Source organism: Euprymna scolopes, chromosome 15, assembly GCF_053919585.1.
Source record: "Euprymna scolopes isolate OS-2025 chromosome 15, ASM5391958v1, whole genome shotgun sequence".
NCBI lineage: Eukaryota > Metazoa > Mollusca > Cephalopoda > Sepiida > Sepiolidae > Euprymna > Euprymna scolopes.
The window spans coordinates 60474853-60495796 of NC_136496.1; the positions used below are offsets into that span (position 1 = coordinate 60474853).

The 20944-nt window shown below is 32.6% G+C and overlaps 1 protein-coding gene across 2 annotated transcripts in view; it reads left to right on the forward strand.

The window, feature by feature from the left end:
- The window catches only part of LOC145293841 (galectin-4-like), a 115530-nt gene that overhangs the window by 44013 nt on the left and 50573 nt on the right, over positions 1-20944 (forward strand). For both annotated transcript variants that reach the window (XM_080140514.1, XM_080140515.1), the window contains exons 3-4: positions 10280-10368; positions 19193-19394. In XM_080140514.1, coding sequence (XP_079996640.1) covers positions 10280-10368; positions 19193-19394 — 291 coding nt within the window. The remainder of the gene's footprint in view (positions 1-10279; positions 10369-19192; positions 19395-20944) is intronic.

Genomic DNA, 20944 nt, shown 5'->3' on the forward strand with positions numbered 1-20944 from the left:
TTGGACCCAATATATAGAAAGGATTAGGGCTAGGACAACCGCATACTCTTTATTGTTTTGACCCTCGAGTGTCCGTCTGTTGATATCTTATATGCTTTATATAGAGTGACGTGGTTCTCGGTTGATTAACTGTCTGACTGTGTAGGATATATACTCGAGAGCCCAAACAATGAAAAGAATATGCTGTTGTCATAGCCGTAGTAATAATTTAAAGTTAAAAAAAGACTTGTGCGGCACCATATAGAATCTGCAAAAGATCTAGCTAATTTGCATATTCTTTTAAACATTAATTTTAATTAATTCGATATTAGTTTATTTTTGGTTTTCTTATGGGATGATCTTCTTTAGTTAACTATTATGTGTAATTATGTTGATGCAGATATTCTATATGATTTTTGCATAAAAAGGTTATAGTAAACCCAAACCTCTCTCTCATATATATGTGTGTGTGTTTGTGTGTATATATATATATATATATATATATATATATATATATATATGTGTATGTATGTTTTAATTTTTTTCCTACTTTTTTTTCATTTTTCTTAAACTTTTTCTTCTAGGGGATGGGACATCCAAACTGAATCCTCATGTGAAATTTGAAGTCTAATTTCTTTTTCCCTATCATTTTAAGTTTTACACTCGTTATTGTATTCACTTTCAAGGATCAACTTAAAAGCCATCATTCTGATGTCTTCATCGGTGAGGGTGGATTTTTCATGAACAGCATATTCTCTTTACTCAAATTACAACCATCTGTGAATAATTGTGTATTTCTGACGCATTTCTTGTGGCTTATACTTAAACTTTCTTGGTAGATTGTTTGCAACAGATGTTAGGGTGTGGCCTGCTCAATATATTGTCAAATTCTAACATGAGGATATAAATTTCACCCGACGTGATGTTGAAATTATCAACATCATGCGTGACATGTGGTATGCTGGTGGTGGTTGCAAATATTCTTGTTGTGCTGCTTGGTTGAGCTTCAGGAAGCTGCTGCTAATCTTTGCATCTCCGCACATTTGCGAGATTCAAGACAGTCTTTTAATCCTGTGTTTGCTCTGCTGTCGATGTCAATGAGACATGACCTTCAAACATTATCTAGAATCACTTCAGTGAAATCATCATACCATGATCTGGTCAATGTGTGGCTGCGAACTGATGGAAAGGATCCCTTCAACAATGCTTCATTAGAAACTCAATTTTGGTGGGATTATCGATGCTCCATGTTTGGCATCTCATGTGATTGACCATAAACATGACACCTCTTGTATCAACTCCATAACACTGAATATCCCAGGAATTAAGGTCCTGGATATGACCTAAAACTATATCCGATGGTGAGGCCCCACCTTGCGGGCCTTGGAGTGTGGAGCCACCCTATAATTGCCATTACTCTCAGGTCCACTCTGACCCGGAGTGGTAATACTTGTTAGGGTCCCAACTATGGGTTAAATAGAATCAGACTTAAAAAAACAAATATACTTCATTAAAAATCGTTCCTCAAAATAACTAGATTTGGCATTAAATAACCTGAAAAAGGTTGATATGCCGTAAAACAACCAACCAACCAACCAACCCAGGAATTAAGGGGCATTGTAGATTATTGTAGATTGAAAAAGACCTGTCTTGAGCACATGGGAAGTGATTTGACTACATACAGCATGAAGGATTCTCAACCTTTTCGATGAGTGTATAGAGATGGGGTGAAATATTGTCTAGTATTGTCCACCTCATTCTGGGGAAACTCGTAGCATCTTAAATACCAAAGCCGATGATAGCAATATTTATAGAAAATTACTTTCCTTAAATGTGTAAGAATAAAACTGCATGTTTTTTTAGTGTGATCGTTAGTGCCATGTTTAACTTAAAAAAATTTTTTTTTTAATATCCTATTGCACATTTTAACTGATAATAAAATTTCCCCTGGCTCATCTTATTTATAAGGATCCATTTTGTATTTTACTTTTGGCTGGGCATACACACAAGCATACTCATCAACGTTTGCCCTTTTTATATTAGATTTCATGATGCATTTTAAATTAATGATTTCCCAAAAAGTACAAAGATTTTACTTTTCATAATTTATTAGCTTAAAGCAATTTATAATTTCTAAAATATAGAGTAAGATGGCAACGCAACGACAGATCCATTATTAAATGGATTTGCAATGTGAAATCTGACCAAACCCAAGACATCAGGTTAGGATTTGCTGAGTGCAAACTTTCTCGGCATAAAAGTTATCCTTGTAACAGATCTATTACACTCTTATGGTGCTGTGGAGCATTTGTCCTTCTAGATAAAACATTACAGAAGCAAAAATGTCTTAAATTACAAGAAGGTTGGTTGGCCAAGAAAAAATTGCAAGCAAATGATTAGATATGATTGCACAATAGTTTGAAAACGTTTGACTTGCTGAACTGTGAGAACTGCCAAGTGAGCTTAAATAATATCGGAAAACGCCTGACTCCTGAACAAGAGAAAAATGATGTTTAATGAGCAGAATGAATAAATTAAAATTCCTTAATTTTTGTCTTGGTTTATTATAATAGTAAATCTTATTGATGAAACTGAAATAAGGTAATGACATCAGGTACCTTTTTAGCATATTCTTTGATTAATAGTTAGATCTGTGAAAATTCCATGATTTTATTACATCATCTTTGGACAGCAGAATGTATTTTCTCGAGTTAAACGTTCTACACAACATCAGATAAAATTTTTAAATTACATTTTGTCTTTGCCTTTTCAATGATCCAGCAATTATAGTTTTCTAAAAATGGGTGGAGAGTGGTAACTGCTATATAAACATAAAATTAGATTAGCATATTATATAGAAAATGAAAAATTTGTATAAACAATTAGAAGGGTTTGACAGTTTAGACTTGACTTATTTTTCTTCTTTGTTACTTTGTTTGGTAAGAAAATCAAATTATAGGTTTATCCTGAACCCTTAAATTATGTTTGTCTAGTTCATCCATGACAAGGGATGACCCACCTTTCAAAGATTCGTTTATTCAAAACTTTGACTTAATGTTGCTATCCCTGCTCAAATCACTGTCTATATCATGATCAGCCCATCTGAAACCAATGAAAATGTAAGATTCGGTATAAAGTACATACCTTGGTCAAGCTCCATTAGTGTCAAATTTTTTTTTTTTTTATCTAATATAGTCAACCATTAACCTTTATCTCAAATCTACTCAACTATAATTTGTTTTGTTTCTTTTCAATCAACCAAATAATTCAGACGAAATACTTTTCTCATTCAGACTAAAAATAAAACTATAAAATAATTTGATCAGTTAAATCTTATATTAAAACACTGAAATTTATATTTGATAATTTGTACATTTTATTTCATTTTTGGAGTAGGGTTCAGAGATACACAATTAGGTGAGAGGGGTTCACATAGTGATGTTGGCATTTTTTATTAACCCCCTTAACGTGCACCCAGCATTTCCAGTGAATTAGTGAGGATCCATATTCACTCTTACACCAGCCCTAAACCACTTAACATTTCTACACCCTTTTTTTTTTTTTTTTTTTTTTTTTTAAATTTTCAAGTTCATAATAAAGTAAATTGTAAGTCTGCTTATTGGATTTAAGCAAAAATACAGCCCTCACGATAACGTTTCCTGTTTAATCAAAATGAAATATATCAAACATTTTGGATAATATAATTTCTAAATATGTGGTTATGGACGTAAAGCATAGGAATTGGTGAACAAGTAGACAAACAGAAACTACAACTTTGTATATAGAACCAGCAGTTTTAACCTGGCATTGCCCATGTGGAAATGCTGTTATACAGAAATGATTTCAAATATATTCATCTATATATCTATAAAAGTGTGTGCGTGCACGTACACACATTTCCCTACCCAATAACTCTGTCAATTTTCGGTCTAGAGACTTGAGATTTGGGAAAATCTTTTTAATCGGTTTTCGGCCAGAATTTGGCTGTCAAAGTTCAAAGATTTGACCTTTGAAAACTCAACCAACCTCCACCAATTTTGGGTCTAAACACTTGAAATTTTAAATGTAGGTAAATTGGACCTGGATCAAACTTTCTTATTTAATTTGATCTCAAAAAATAAATGTTAAGGGGTCAAAATTGGGGTCAAAGTTAAAAAGAAAAATTGACCTCTGCGATCTCTACCCAATTACTCAGCCAATTTCTGGTCAAAACATTTGAATTTTTACATAAACGGTAGTCAGAAATAGGGCACGCTTTTTAATCTGTTTGGATCGAAAACTTAAGCTGCCAAGAGGTGAAAGTATAAAAGATTTTACCTTTGCGGTGTCTAGCAAACTACTTAGCCAATTTTGGGTCTAAACATTTGAAATTTATACATAACAGGTATTCAGACAGGTGGCAAGCATTTTAATCAGTTTTGGGCCGAAAATTTCCGCCCAAAACTGATCAAAGTCAAAGTTGAAAGAGTTGATCTTTGCAAATTCTACCAAATTCCTCTGCCAATTTTGAGTCTAAAGATTTGAAATTTTAGATCTAGTTAACATGGACATGGATAAAACTTTGTATTTTGATTTGAGACCAAAATAATAAATGTTAAGGGGTGAAAATTGGGGTCAATGTTTAAAAAAAAATGACCTCTGCAGTTTCTACCAAATTACTCAGACAAATTTTGGTCTAAACATTTGAAATCTTACATAAAGTGTATTCACATGTACTGCAAGTTATGAACAGTACATACGGCCCGAGGAAGGCTGGACTGAACTGCTAATGTTTACTATTATGACATTTGCAATATGAAGTTTAGTAAAAAAACAAAACATGGTTACATTTCGTTTTTAAAACAACTTATTTGTTGACGGTACATTTCTTACAGAGCTTATAAAACAGAAAATAGTTTTCACAAATCCATACGAATTCATTATGTTTAGTTGTTTTAAATATTAAAAATAGCAATAAAAATAATTTAAAACTTTAAATACAGTCTTCACTGTGATATTCGTTTTAATTTTTTCTTTTTATGAAAGGAAAAAAATTAATTTTAAAAATAAATGAAATAATTAAATTTTTTTTTTTTTTTTCTTTTTTTTTTTTTAATATCGGCAATTGTCACTAGTGACCCCTAGGTGAAAAGAAAAAAATCAATTATCTTTATATTTTTTGAATGATTTAACACTTACTGAAACCTCTCTAGATATTTAAAATATCGATTTCTATAAACAAACATTCACTTTTATATATTAGAGAAGTAATCTTAATATTTCCTCAGATCCTAATAGCTCCTTTTAGGCTACAATATTAAACTATTAATTCTGTATTCTCTGATCTTTTATTCATGTGTTTTAAAAAGCAGTTACTTTGTTATTTGATCTGTTTATAAGTATAAAGCATTCTTTAAAATACATCTTTTATCCTTGTAACATAATCAGCTTTTCACGTGATGCCATGAGTTCTTACTATGTAGATAAGGTTTCATTTGGCTTAACATTTCTTTCTATCGCATGCGATGTGATATATATATATATATATATATATATATATATTTTTATGACTGACATTAAGTCTACTTTTCTATTTAACAATGAAAAACTTTAATATACTTGATCATGGATATACAAGCGACTACATGAAGGTTAATTTGTATATATTTTTTTAAAAACGAGTGTTACATATTCATTTTTTATGGTTTTTTATTAAATGATTGGTTTCATTAAACTATTACGCTGAATTCTATTTTTGCATAGTTTCTACATTCTGCATAATTGTGTAGAATTTAAGATGAAAACATTTTAGCATACAGAAATATTTTTTATCTAAAAGTGAGAATGTGTGTGAGAACACTTCTCAACCTATATACTCAACGAATTTTTGATTTAAAGACTTGAAATTTGGTATATAAGAAATTCAGACATGTGAAAAACTCTTTAATCGATTTTCATCCAGAAAAAAGAGCGGCTAATGGATCAAAATTAAAACCTGGACATCGTTAGATTTTTATCTCTTTGCCAACTGCTTCACGAATGTGCATGTGCGGCCGTAAAGCATGGCAGCTTTAAGTTAATAAGTAGGTTGGAAAACACTTTGGAAAGAATTCCTCCTGAAAAGACCAAGTTTACATTACTTTTATGTCCCATTACAAAGATTAAAATATATAATATATAATTCTACCAAATCTTATGCCTAGAAACCTTATTCCAATTTAATCAAAGTCCATCACATGATTTTTATTTTAGCTATCTTAAATGAAAATTTTGGAATTTTGTTTGCTATTTAATGACTATGAATTCAATTTAAGATACAGTAGAACCCCGGGGTACGTCAATTATCCATTCCAGGGTTTGGATAGTAAGGTGAAATTGCTATATGACAGGAGCCTAAGCAAAATTAAGTACATATTAAAAATTAGTAACAAAATACAGTACAGTGTCTAATCAAATAACATAACACCGTAAGGCTAGGCAAATACTGTAACCAGGGGTCGGAAAAACATTGTATTCCACATCGTAACTTGAAAAAGAAAAAAAAACGTATACTAGGGCCACTGTATACCAAGGTTCTACTGTATTTGAATTTTCAAAAGGATGGTAGTGCCCATATTATGCCCGTTAAAAACCATTTAAGATAACTCACTGAAATTTGGAGAATATATTTTAATTGATGTCTAACTCCTATTAAAATTTCACAAGATCAAACGTATCTGAATTTTTATCAAAACCTTTAACCATTTTGGGGTCCATTTGCAGAAAAGTAAACTATATATAGTCCATATTACTCACCCTTAACAGGGTTCCAAAATCTATCATGGTAGATTAATTTAGGAGTGAATTCTATGCATAGGTGTACAGGCATGTTTATATATTTCTGACTTGTATATTACTTATGAAATGATTTCAAAATATTTCTCTATTCAATACAATTACTGATTCTGTTCTAAAATCTTGATTCAGATAAAAGTACAAATTCCAATTTTAAAATTTCATATTAGAAATTTGATGTTTTTTAAAATATTCAAATAACTGTAAACCACTTGTGTAACGTCCACATATATATTTCACAACGTAGAAAATACATGAACGAGGTGGTGGATATGACAAGAGTAGATTTTTCTAAATATTTTTCTCAAATGTTTTCCTTTTGATTGATTGAAAATTGTGAGACAAGATTTTTTTTTTAACAATTTGCGTTTGTTCGTTACTAATCTTATTTGAAATTTTCATAAACAAATCGGCAATTTGTATGCAAAATAGAAACCTGTGTAAGAACAGAATTCCAAAAGTAACACCTTTTTTATTTTTTTTAATTAAAAAATGAAAATGTTGAAAAGCTACAAAACTTGCGTGGTACCATTAAAATGAGTGACCTTTTGTGTGCCTGATTTTTTTTCTTCATAGTCATCAGCATTCTCAATACACTTTTGTCAGCTATTTTGATGCATTGATCATAAAAGTCCAAGGCATGCCTTGTCACTCTCATCTGTTGCCACTCTGAAATCAGACTCCTTTCCTAACTGACATCGAATGCATTGGATTTTTAAACGTTAAATTTTTTATGCCTGAAGGAATTCAATGATGTATCTTGCTGCTTTCTAGCACCATAAATATCTGCAAGAGAGAAAAGTTTCAGATCATGAATACATAAGTTCAGTCACCATAATAATGTAATTTCGGATCCTCTCTGATCTGTTTGAGCAGAATTAAAAATATATATATATATTATTTATTTTTTTATTATATATATATATATATATATAATAATAAAAAAATAAATAATAGGAGACGTTACTTTTGAAAACGTCCCTCGTAATTAACAGACTGTCCTCATGTCAAAAACGATCTTCTACATAGTGTTTCTCTTAACATGGGAATCTGTTAATTATTCTCTGCCTTTCCTCTATGAAAGAATGTTCATACTTTTCTCCTTTCATGTATACTGTAATGAACATCTGGGAAGTTTCTATAAGGATAGTTTTTTGTTTTGTTTTGTGTGTGCAGATATATCGTTGGTATAGCTTTTTTTCACTTCAGAGATTGTTTATCTTGGAATCGTTGTCCTCAACCCAATCATGATGGTTCAACTTCATGCGAGCAAGGACCTATATGAATCCAGTCCTGAATTGATTCTATGTGCCCTCAAATTGTACACTATTCAGTTCCTTTTGAATATCCTTGCAAAGTTTTATCACTTGAGAACAAGTCTTCCACATGATATCCTAATATATTTGGTCTGCGAAAACAATCGCCCATGTATATATGCATCTCAAGGGTCTAACATGATCGTGGATGTGATTGTGCCTTGACTGGGTAGATCCAGGTTGCATATGAGCAGCTTTTTTTTATGCAAGTTGTTTCAAATCCGGAAACCATATTCAGTGGGTGGAGGCCATCCATTTTCTCCATGCAATATTTATCAGTCCATGTTCCACCCGGATGTTAAAATAAGTTTGTTTGGAAGTCAATTTCTAAAACGCACATGAAATACTGACATCAAACCGAATATGATACTGAAGTATTTTAATGTCTTACTATTATGACTTGTACTAAAATTGTTGGATGCTCCTTTCTTGTAATCTTAGGGGCTTTATCTGAACTCCACATGTGGACTGTCTTGTCTGGTGGTGCCTTGTCTTAATTTGCCAGAATTTGCTATGAAGCAAATGGACGAATTACGATGAAAGATGCAGAAAATTGAAAATATTAGTTTCTTAATTTTACAAACCATCACTGGCAGAATAGTGTGCAGGTTTATAAGTTCTCTGGACCTTTTAATTATCATTTTCCTATCCAGGTAACTACGATGAGACTATTAGCCATCTGTTTCTGTTTTAACTGGATATTTTAAAATGTTATTCTATTCAACCAATGAAAGCATATCTTTTAATTTGAAACCATTTCAATCTTTAATAGAATGAGTACTCTTGCTAGTAGTGGAATAAATAAGACTTGTTATCTTAGCCATACTAAGCCATCATTTTTAGTTTTACTAATGAGTCATCATTTATCAAGGCCAAAGGCGACTCGAAGATAAGTGTTAATAAGAGAAATATAGTCAGTTTCATGATAAAGAATATGAGATGATTGAAAATGTATAGAATGAAGAAAGTGATTACTTTTGAGGACTGTTTATGAATAGTATTAGATTTGAAGTCTGTAGTCTACAGAAAAGCAGTCCCATGGTAATGTTTTACAGATGGGAAGTTCTTGGAAAGAAATTTTTCCATGGAAACTTTGTGTATTCATTCTTTTGTGGACTGTTTTTCTCATCTTTATAGTTGTTTCACCACGTTTCGGCCAACTCATCCCCTGGTCTTCTTCAGGTGATTAACCACAGCAGAATAGGAATGCTGAGTTTTGTAATTGTAATCTCTTTTCATAGTTGTTGCTTCACCATGGTTTGATTAATATTCTGGTCTGCTTGGGTAGGATTAAAACTGCTATCTTCAGACAATGCTCGTATGGAACCATAGAGACTCTATGTCACAGACCCCAAATTTTGTTTGATTTTAAATATACAAACAAAAAATGAAAATTCTTTGCAGTTGTGGCAAAATTATGATTACTATAGAGATTGGATCTAACAAATGAGGAGATAATTTGTAAGGAAAATATTAAGTAAAACAGTTGAGATGGAAAGCAAGCAAATGTGGATGGTCATTTATGACCCTTGAATAATGAAAATAATGAAAGTACTTAAGAACGTATGCTGCAACAATCCAGTCGGTGATTGTTTGCTAAATTGATATTTTACATTGTCCATAATCTTGAATTCATAATTTTTCCAGCTGTGAAGATAAAAATATGGTAGCCAGTGATGCTGCAGTTCACATGTGGGGAGTCATAGTAAAAGAGATTTACCCCTTACCCTCTTTGTCTTCAACATGAGGCACATATGTTCTTTTTAATGTTTCCAGATATACCAGGTTGAGCATAAAATATGACCATAGAAAAAGCTTTTAAATAGTCATTTCATCAGACAAACGTCATGTCATTCTTCATCTGATAAAGACGTTATTATTCTACTTAGTTGGATAAATTGAAATCTTATGTATGACAAACAAATATATATTGCACCATGAATTCAAATGATGAGATAATGCTTGGAAAGATATTCACATAACAGTAAAACAAATACTACACCCACTCCTTGAAAAGCATTGAAAGTTAGTATATTTTCACCTTCAAACAAATAAATCTCTATTATAGGGGTTGTAATTTTGGTTTTAGACAGGCAGAAACCCAATCTCCATTAGTAATAGATATGTCTGACTTGTGTTAATTTTGATGCTTCTTTTTTTTTTCTTTGTAGGATACTCCACTTTTGGAGCACATTCCAGGTGGCCTCCACCCTGGCAAAATGTTTACCATAAAGGGTTTTACACAATATGGATTTCAAAGGTGAGCTTTAATAAACATTTCCTAAACTTTTTCTAATTGTTGTCAACATCTCTTGCCACTGTCGCCCCCATCCTCCAGACTTCACACACAAGAAAAATACTACAAATAGACATATTCCATTTTATTTTAGATTGAATGTACTTCATGAAAATCAGCATTGCCTTCATGCATGCAAGCATTTGCTGTTTTATTCGGTTGACCTATAACGTGGCATGATCATATATCGGCATGACCCGACACAAGTATTCAGATATTTAACTCCCCCCCCAAAAAAAACAAACTTTTAAGCATATTTAACTACAAAAAAGCTTTTAAGCATGAATCTTTAATATTATCATAAAGCATACAGATTTCTTAAGTGTAAATAAATGACTTTGATTTTATCAAAAATGATAATTTTATTTTATTGGACCTCAACTATTTTTACTTTCTCACTCATAAGCATAGATCAATTACTTCATAGTTTTAGTTTCATAATTAAAAAAAAGGACCGTTTTTTAATATCATGTACTAATGAGTTACCACACATCAAGGCCAAAAGGCCACTTGAGGATGAATGTTAATGAGTTTGTCAGATTGATGGTGAGACAATACTGCTAGATTGGTAACAGTGGTTTTAACTGGGATGAGTTTGATCATTTAAGAGACCGGTGAAACAAGAACTTGTTAACATTGGACTGGAAAACGATCATGTTGTAGTCAGCCGGGAAGCAGCCTTAGGCTAATATATTCTCCAGGTATTATTTTGAAAAGTTTTACTCATGAAAGTTTTCAGTACACATTAGTTTATAGGTCTACATCTGGGAACCATATCAGTTTGCCTAAGTACTTCCATTTTACTGTTTCTGATCTTATGAAGATTCCTCCTTGTATACTGCAGAGGGGTGTCCCTAACTAGAGCGGGCAATCAATCGATTTGATTAAAAAAAATGGGTGATTTCACTGATTTCGATGACAAAAGTATGGAAGGGTAGAACGTTTGTTGATCTTCATTCAATCCAGGACAACGTCGGGTCTCCCTGTTAGTCTACAAAAAGAAAGGAAATATGATTTTTAAATGCATGATACTTTTCAGCTCCATCACATTGTCATCATGTAAGTTCATGAAGACATAAAATCTTCTGTTTCATATGGGAAGATGGCACCCTGCAGCTACCTCCTACGTGTGTATTTTTGTGTTTTTCATCACTAAAAGTACTTTTTATAGAACTTCTCTCAAAGTGAATGAGTACATTATTTCAGGAGAGTGTGGGGGTAAATAAAATATGCCAACTGTAATGAGGGTAGGTCTCTCCCAAAGTGTAAAGAATTTCTGCAAGTTCTTGTTTTTGCTCGTCTCTTAATTCTTTCTCTCATTTTTGTTCCTTCCTACATTTCTGATTTTGCATGCAAGGTGAGTAGATTTGGCAGGTATGTATGCTTATGTAGGACAACTGGTAGCTTTGCGAACTCTATCAGGAAACAAGATTAGGTTGAACTACAAAAAAAGACTAATTTTGTTCCTGTTTAACTTTTCAAATTAAAATGACAAGTTTTTATATATATATCTTGTTTTTTTTCCCCCCCCGACTTGAAGATGAAAATCAAACAAGTTTTGGATCATGGGACGAGTTATCACCTAGCCACCTACTTGGTTCTCTCTCTTTCATTGTTTTATCCATGTACTGAATATTTACTTGTTTACTGTCTTAACTAGAATAACAAAGATTTTTTTATTTCTATCCATCATGTTTGTGAAAATGGAATTCTTGTACTTATCAGTTACGGTTTGAACAAAGATTGGAATTGGGTTTTGGGAGAACTTTCCAAATATAAAACTTGAAGTAAATTTTGAATTACTTTTTGTGTGTGCATTTACTTGATGAAAATGTATCCAGGCATCACCCACACAAACACATATACAAAATTAAAATAAAATAAAAATCTAAGTTTGTTTAATTTTAATCCAAACTATTTTATTTAAATTTTTCACAGCTTTAGTTTCATAAAATGGAATCTAACTTTAATATCGAATCATTTACACGGTACAATTTTAACAAAAACACCATTATCACTAAAAATACTTATATTTAAAAGTAAATAAAAGAAAAACAGAATGAGATTTATCACCCCGTACAAAAAAGCTAAGTTTCTATGACTTATGGAAATTATTGGTGAACAAAGCTACTAAATTTAGTTTTAATAATAAAACATAAAACTGAGTATTATAAAAAATACAAAAATATTCAGAAATTTGCATAATATTTTTATTCATATAGCAATGTTCATTCAGAATTGATTGCATCAAATTTAGAAATATATTGCAATATTTGATATTGACAAAAAAAAAGTAGATTGCAGGAATAACTTATGAATATAGTCACAAACTTACATTGAGGTTGGCAAAGTTCCAATATTGTTGATCTTTGTATTTTAATTTACACATTGCTGTTGGGAAAAGTATGAACTTCCAATTTCTCCAAATTATTGTTAAATAACATTTTTTGTTCTATGACTTGTTTACAATAGATCGTTTTAGTATTAAATAACACCATTGATATATGCCTTATAATGGATCACACTTCTATTCTAAAGAATAATGCAGATAATTCTGACTAGCAGTTACTTTTTTCCAGAGATAAACTGTTTGTTAGCTAAAGATAAAGCAGTGATTCTGGATGAAACCTACTGATTTGAAATTAACCTGTTGAATTCTAATATTCTATTTCATCAAGACGTGTGTGTGTGTGTGTGTGTGTGTGTGTGTGTGTGTGTGTGTGTGTAAAATCTGAATTCTCTGAGCATGTAGAGTATTTCTAAATTCACTGTATAATACACTGGCAATGTGTTTGAAGTTAAAATGCTATTAAGTGAAATTCGCTTTATAGTAAATGAAGTGTGTGTGTATATATATATATATATATATATATATATATATTGAATAAACATAAATTTTTTTACTTATACAGACATTATTGGCTATGTATATGCATACATATTTCAGTTGTGATTTATTTTTGTGAAGTTCTTCATCTTCAGGACAAATCTTACCATAAACTTAAACTTGCAATCCTCTCATTTGTTTTTTTTTATTTCTTTATTTTTTTAAAGAGATGGAGTAGTGAATAGAACATAAAAATTAAATAAAATATGAAAGAGTAAAGAAAAGAGAGAAATAGAATATAGCAGGTGATAGACAAAGAAAAGGAGTGTGGGATATTTCCTAGTTAAATTGGAAAACATTTCCCCCTTATTTTGATTCATATATACTTCTGATTTTATATTTTTCACCAAGGACACTTAAAAATTTTCTACGTTTTTATAGCAGGGTTTAGCTTTAAACATCTATTCACAGATGTAGCCAATAATGTTTATAAATAAAGTAATTTATACTATAATACTGCTCTACTTGTTATTGAGCACTTTTTTATAAGCACCGGAGTTTCATTAGATTAACATTTTGTAAATTAAAATGATGCAATCATTATATATTGCTTAAACATACAATAAAATACATTATTTCCCATGCAGTAGAAACATATCTATGGATAATATTTTTATGGCCTTTTCTAATTTAAAGCCCAGTTGCATTTAGTTACAGTAGATTAGGTTAATGTTATAAGGATTTTGATGTGAGGTATTACTATTTTGTAGGTATTTTTTTGTTCTGCAGCATTGATTTTATTTGTTGGTTGATAATATAGTTTGGGAATTTGTTATTAATAATTACTTAGTTGATCTTTTTTAGTTTGAGAAGTGTTTATTTTTTATCATGAGATTAGGTAAGTGCAGTTAGGGTTTTTGATCGTGGCTATTTTGTAACGGTAAGGGCATTTGCTTCTAAATTTAGAAGGCAAGAATTTAGGCTCGTGCGATTTTTGTAGTTGGAGGTGCTGAATGTGTTGTTGGAAGTATTATGGGAATACCAAGAAATAATTTTTTTATTAACATTTAATTTTATGGTGAATTTTAGTTTGGAGTTATCTTCGAAAAGGTTCTTAAGTGTTAGTATTTGTTCATTGTTGTCAGCTAGAATGAGTATGCTATCTGCATACCATACATATATAGAGGGTTTGCTAGTGTAATTAAATGCCCCATTTTCAAGGTCACTCATGTAGAACTTGTGTGTGTGTGTGTGCATATATATATATGGTGTGGCAAAATTAAATTAAATCACAGAAAAATATATTTTATTATAAGTGTTTATCCCAAAGATTAACATTTGGTATTTATAATTTAATGTAGCTGCATAGTTCTTGTTAAATCACCAAGGTAAACCAATATTGTTAAATCACTGAGGTAAACCAATATTGTTAAATCACTGAGGTAAACCAATATTAAGCTCTGTCAGTACCAGTTGGGAAATATAGGCATTGTATGTGGTAAAATAACTACGTTTCCTTGCAATAAATTGCAAAAACTAACATTAAAATTATCTCTCCAGAGCAAAATAAGCATGTGACTGATGATTGCTTTGGAAAATTTTTTGTCAAGGCAGGATAGGCTGTTTTTAGCAGCTCCTGCCCAGATGTGACAGCAGTACTCCATCCTTGGACGTACTTGGCTTTTATATAGATAGAGAATTGCATCATTAGTGAGATATCTTCTGGAGCGGTAGAAGGATCCCACCATTTTCCCAGTGACCTTGGCCACAGACTTGATGTACGTGTTCTATTTAAGATCAAGAGTAAAGGTAAAACCCAGAAGCTTATCAAAACATGGGGCCACCCCTAGACGAGAGCCATCCATTTCAATTGATGCCAGATGGGGATCAGAGCGTTTATGATGTAGAGATAGGAGCTTGGTCTTAGATGCATTAAAGGTAACTAGCCACCTCTTCCCCCACTGTACCATGCGCTCAAGATCAGAGGAGAGAGAATCAGAGAACATCATCATTTACAGCCTTTGATGTGTTGCCATAGATGGTCATGTCGTCAGCATAGATGTCAATGAAAGATTTTAGTATGTGTTTTGGGAGATCTTTGATGTAGATCAGGAAGAGAGTTGGGCCCAGTATGGACCCCTGAGGGACTCCAGCATTAATACTGTGGGCCTCTGATTTCTGCCCATCAACCACTACTCTTATGAGCCTATCAGAGAGAAATGATTTAATGATCGAGAACATTTCCAGTAATACCGTAGCTGGAAATCTTGTGTAGTAGGCCAAACCTTATCGAAGGCCTTGGATATGTCAAGAGCAATTGCCCTAGAAATGAAGCCTTTGTTGAGAGATTCGCTAATCCTATGAGATATAACCGTTAGCACATCTGCTGTAGATCTAGCAGAACGGAAACCATATTGCGTGTCACTAAGAAGATTATTTCTGCTGAGGTGGTTGACTACTTCTCTATTTATTGTGGATTCCAGCAACTTACTCATGACACATAGGAGATTATTGGTTTGTACTGAGAGGGAGATGACTTATCACCGGAATTCTTAAAGACAGGCCATACTGATGAGGTTTTCCAGGGTGTTGGGAAGCACTTCTCCTTAAGGCAATGCTTAAACAGTTTTGTAAGTATGGGGGGAAGTTCTGGTTGTAATTTTTTAACACTATAATTGGAATACCGTCAGGACCAGTTGCTTTACTGGAGTCAAGGTTCTTGATTAGCTTGGGGACCTCACGCACAGATATTTGTATGTTGCATTGTATGTTGTCTGTTATAGGAGGAAATACGGGGAGTTGATGGTCTTCGTCGCATAGGGTAGAATTAGCTGCAAAGTTCTTGGCAAATAGTGTGGCCTTGTCGGATGCTGTCGAGATAACCTCTGGTCCCTTGATAATGATTGGGATACAACGCACGTTTCAGTTCAGGATCCTATTTGCTATTTGCCAGAATTGGTGGGGACCAAGCCGCTGCTCAGCTACTTTGGATTTAACGGATTGAGCATATAGTTCTCTTGCATTTTTTTTATTACTTTTTTACAGTGGTTGCTGGCGGTCCTGAAAGCAGCTTTAGTTTCTGTGCATCTATTACGTTGGTAGCTATGGAAAAAGTTATTTCTGTGTGCGATGGCAGCAGCACATTCAGGGGAGAACAATGGCTGGCTGTTAGGTTTTTGTTGGAATTTTTTGGATGGTATGAATTGGTTTATGCCTACAATTAACCATTCGGTCAGGTCTGATACTATAGAGGACACATCCTTTTTAAACATGGAATGGTGAGGTAGATCAGATATGAATGTACGGAAGCTATCTCAGTCCGCCATAGAGTATCGGTATACAGTATGGTGGAGAGGTACGTCTGTAGATTTATTATATTTCATTTTTATCTTAACTGATACGACGCAGTGGTTGGAGGATCCCAGAGGAGATAGAATGAAATATGAGCATAGCTCAGGGGAAGTGGATAAAAAAAGGTCTAGAAGGCTTGCGTACTGACCGGTAGTATCGGGCACACAGGTGGGCTCGCGAACAATCTGAGTGAGCTCATTGGCAAAATCATGACAGAACCTCTCCTCATCATCAGTCTTATTTGAGTGGGTCAGCCATTCCACATTATAGACATTGAAGTCACTGCAAATGTGAATGTTAGCTGAGGGATTAGCAGACAGGGTGTGGTCAATTTTCTATCTATTAGCAATAATATTAAGGCTAATATAGAAGTAAAGATTTATTTTTATCATGCAAGACTGACTTAAAACATATCACACTTTGTAAGGTTTTAAATGAAATCCAAATAAAAGGTTGTGATCTGATGGGTCACTGAAGCGTTTAGTGTCAATACTGAAGAGTTGATACAACAAAGCAATCTGTCTTTTGGGAAAACTAAGTATAAACCTACCTTCAGAGTTGAGCGCTAATGTTAATATCACTTACTACTATTTAACATCTGGCAATACTTTTCTATATAAATAAAGCGGATGTATGTATGTCAGTAAATATTTTACTGATAAACTCTTAAATTACTATCTAGTGGCTACATAACACTGCCCTTAAGAGAAAATGGTAATCATACACCAAGGATGATTTATAACTAATAAAATCTTTGTTTGGATGGATGAATAACGCATACAGAATTCAGCAACTTGAAATGCAAAATGTTCATTTCAACTTGCCAACATTTCTATTAGTTTGTGAATGTGTAAACTAGTCACAGCTAAAAGTGGTTTAATTTTATAACTTTCTTATCTATTTGTTAGGTCAACTCAAATTGTAGTGAATATGGCTGGGGCGCTAAATGTTTTGCTTTTGATTTTGATTCTAGCTGATACCCAAGTCATTTGTTTTAAGTTTAGAAATCAGTACTAATATATATATTATTCAATAGTGAATTGGCTCTGTATAATAAAAATAAAATCTGCATGATTTAAAATATATTTAAGCGTATTTTATGACCAGCAAATTTGCCCCCCCCCCCGCCACTCGTGTTTGTAAATAAACAAATAAAGGATTTTCAAGTAGTGGTCAATATTTATATAAAAACGAGTGTAGATATCACTTACAACATCATCTGTCCTGTGGCCTAGTGCTGAGAGCTGTTATCAACTATATGGTTGTAGGCTTGATTCTTGGCTTGGGATGGGTGCTAGTTCAGCCATACTGAAGACTATGATATTGCAAACAATCTGTCTATGGATTACCTACACAAGGCGTATGAAAGTACATTTATGGCAAGTAAGAAACTCAGGAATGTTCATATTTGATTCTGGAGAAAAATAATCAGACTAATTTGGTGTAGAAGTACTTTCTTAAACTTTAATGTACTAAAAACCAAGCTTCTCATCTTTCATCATAATTGTTCTGACCCCAATTGCATCCCAATTAAAATGAATGGCTCACGTCTTGGGAAAGTTCCATATCTTGACAAGCTTCTGTGACTGACCTTCACTCCTGATTTGAAATGGAACATGTCCATCAAATCTGTTGCCAAATTCGCCAGAAAAATGGTTGAATCATCATTCGACCGTTCAAGTAGATATTTCACTATCACTGCAATCCTCTGTATCAGAGCGAGATATGTCCTAAAATGGAGTAAAACCTAGTGATGCCCTTGTCTCTTCCCTACAATTTCTTTTCCACAGACAGGATGAACCTTTCTTTGCTATATCGCTATTTTCATAGCAAGTGCTCTACTGAACTACAATCTATGGTCTTCTCTCCTTTGCCAAACTTTCACAATAAACACTTAACTAGGTAAACCACTTTTCCCCACTCTATCTGTGCTTAAATTTGAGGCAGATTCCATGAAGATTTCATGGACAGAGTTTCTTTCCATAAACCAGTTCTTGAGCCGTCCCCATAAATAATCAAATTCTACCCAATTTTCACAACTAGTGATTACTACACTACCACCTTACATTCATTAATCCTTATCCTTGAGTGGCCTTTGAGCCTTTTATAAGTGATGACTTCCAAGTAAAAATAACAAAAAACCCCTAAAGAGTGTGTGTTTAACATGACTGGAATATCCGTTACCTTTCAACATGTATCTCCATTATTTCATTATTAGTTTGTTTATATGCTTTTCACTATTCCAAATATTAAACATGTTATTTTTGTCTGAAATGTAATTTCATGTTTTTTGTATTTTTTTTTTTTATATAAGTGACGAAATTAAAATGAATTGCAGGAAAATATTTTCATTATAAAAATGTGGTTTATTCAAAATATTAATTTTTGGTATTTATTATTTAGTAATGTAACTACAATAATGTAAATTTATTATTTAATAATGTAACTACATCGGTGAGTTTTTGACTAAGGCAAGAAAATTAATATGATTGGAAAAAATCCAAACGAAAATATGTTGATAGAAATTATATTAATAAAATATGCATATTCAGTTTGAACTGTCCTCCACATAATGTGTAAGAACATTTTTTTTTCTGCATTTATTTTCAGAGTAAGCATCAATCTTCAGTCCGACTCTTCGGATGATGCTGTGATTGCTTTCCATCTGAACCCTCGATTGGATTCTAATGAAGTTTGCTGCAACACTTATGATGGCGGATGGGGAGATGAACAGCTCCATTCAGAATATTTCCCATTCAATGAAGGTCAGCGCTTCACCTTGCGTATTGTAGTTGGAGAACATGCTTATCGTGTAAGTATACTGTATCGATTTAACCCATATTGCATATGTTTTTTTTTGCGATTTGTGTCCTTTAATCGGGTAAACTATACTAGACATGCTTGAAGAATAACAGATTAAGATGGTTTTATTCTGTTTCACTTTATTTAGAGAGGCTAATCTTAACACAAACTGTCGGACCAACTCCTATAAAATCTTTCTTCATAAAGACCTGCAAGCTCTTCGCCTTTCTGCCAAATCCCTTAAATTTTCTGTGTAGAGTCCTTAAAAGTTTTGGTCAAAATTGATGTCTGCTGGATTTCTGCTTATCATATAACCAAACAACCTTGCTAGGGTTGCTCTCTACAAAAGGGGAAAAAATTCAATGTTTATAAATGCTATATATGTTGCAAATAAAATCACTTATTTCTACCAAAAATCCAAACTATCAGCCCTTGACTGCTCGATCATGCTGATTGTGTTGGTTTGGAGATGTGAACGTGTTGTGATTTTGAAGGGTTGCTCATCTATATAAAGTTGAGTTTTTCTTTCACTCTTATGTTGATATTAAAGGCCCATTTTTTTTTCTATTCAAAAATTATCAAAACAAACTCATGGATATGTAAGCGACTACATGAAGGTTAACTAATTTGCATATTCCTTTGAAAAGTGTTTTTTTATGGAGATTTTAATTAGGTAATTTCACTATGCTGAATTCTATTGATGCATAGTTTCTAAATTCTGAATAATTGTGTAGAATGTAAGATGAAAGCATTATAACACACCGCTATATATATATATATATATATATATATAGTGACCTTGCAGATGTGTGCAAAACGTCTCTACCAAACTTATCACTGGATATTTGCTCTACAGGGTTGAAATCTAGGGTATTTTAATCAGCTTCTATTAGGTTTTTAGCCGGCAAAATTGCTGTTTAGGAGTCAAAATTGAAAACGAAACAGTTGACCTTTTAAGAGCAAGTCGAATAAAACATTTCTCCTGCAAAATTAAACATTCATAGCTAAAAGTTACTTAATTTGCAACCTTTCATATCCATCTATTGGTAACAACACTGGATGGATGAATAATGACTAATGTTGCAGTGGTAAACATTTTGGTTTCAATTCTAGTGGAAGGTACCCAAATGATGTTTTTTTTTATTTATTTATATATGTATATAACTTTTAAAATGAATGCTATATATTGGATGATAATCAATATAGAATTGGCTCTATAATAATAACAAAGAAATCTGCATGGATTAACATATATTTATGTGTATTTTACAACCAGGTAGTGCTAGGTGGCCTGCTAGTAATAACACTGTGGTGTATTTACAATAGTACAAAATAGTCACACAGAAAGTCTGCACATGATCCTGTTTCTATGATTGACATCAATGACTACCATATATTTATATAATGTCTAGAGGAGTCCATCTACTCTCAAAATAGGGTAGATCCCTATAGCAGAATATCAATGATGGCTCAATCCATTGATGTAGCAAGATTGTGGTCTCTGAAAGATGGGGAAGGGGGATGTCCAAACAAGACCAAGGATAATCTGAACACCTGGAC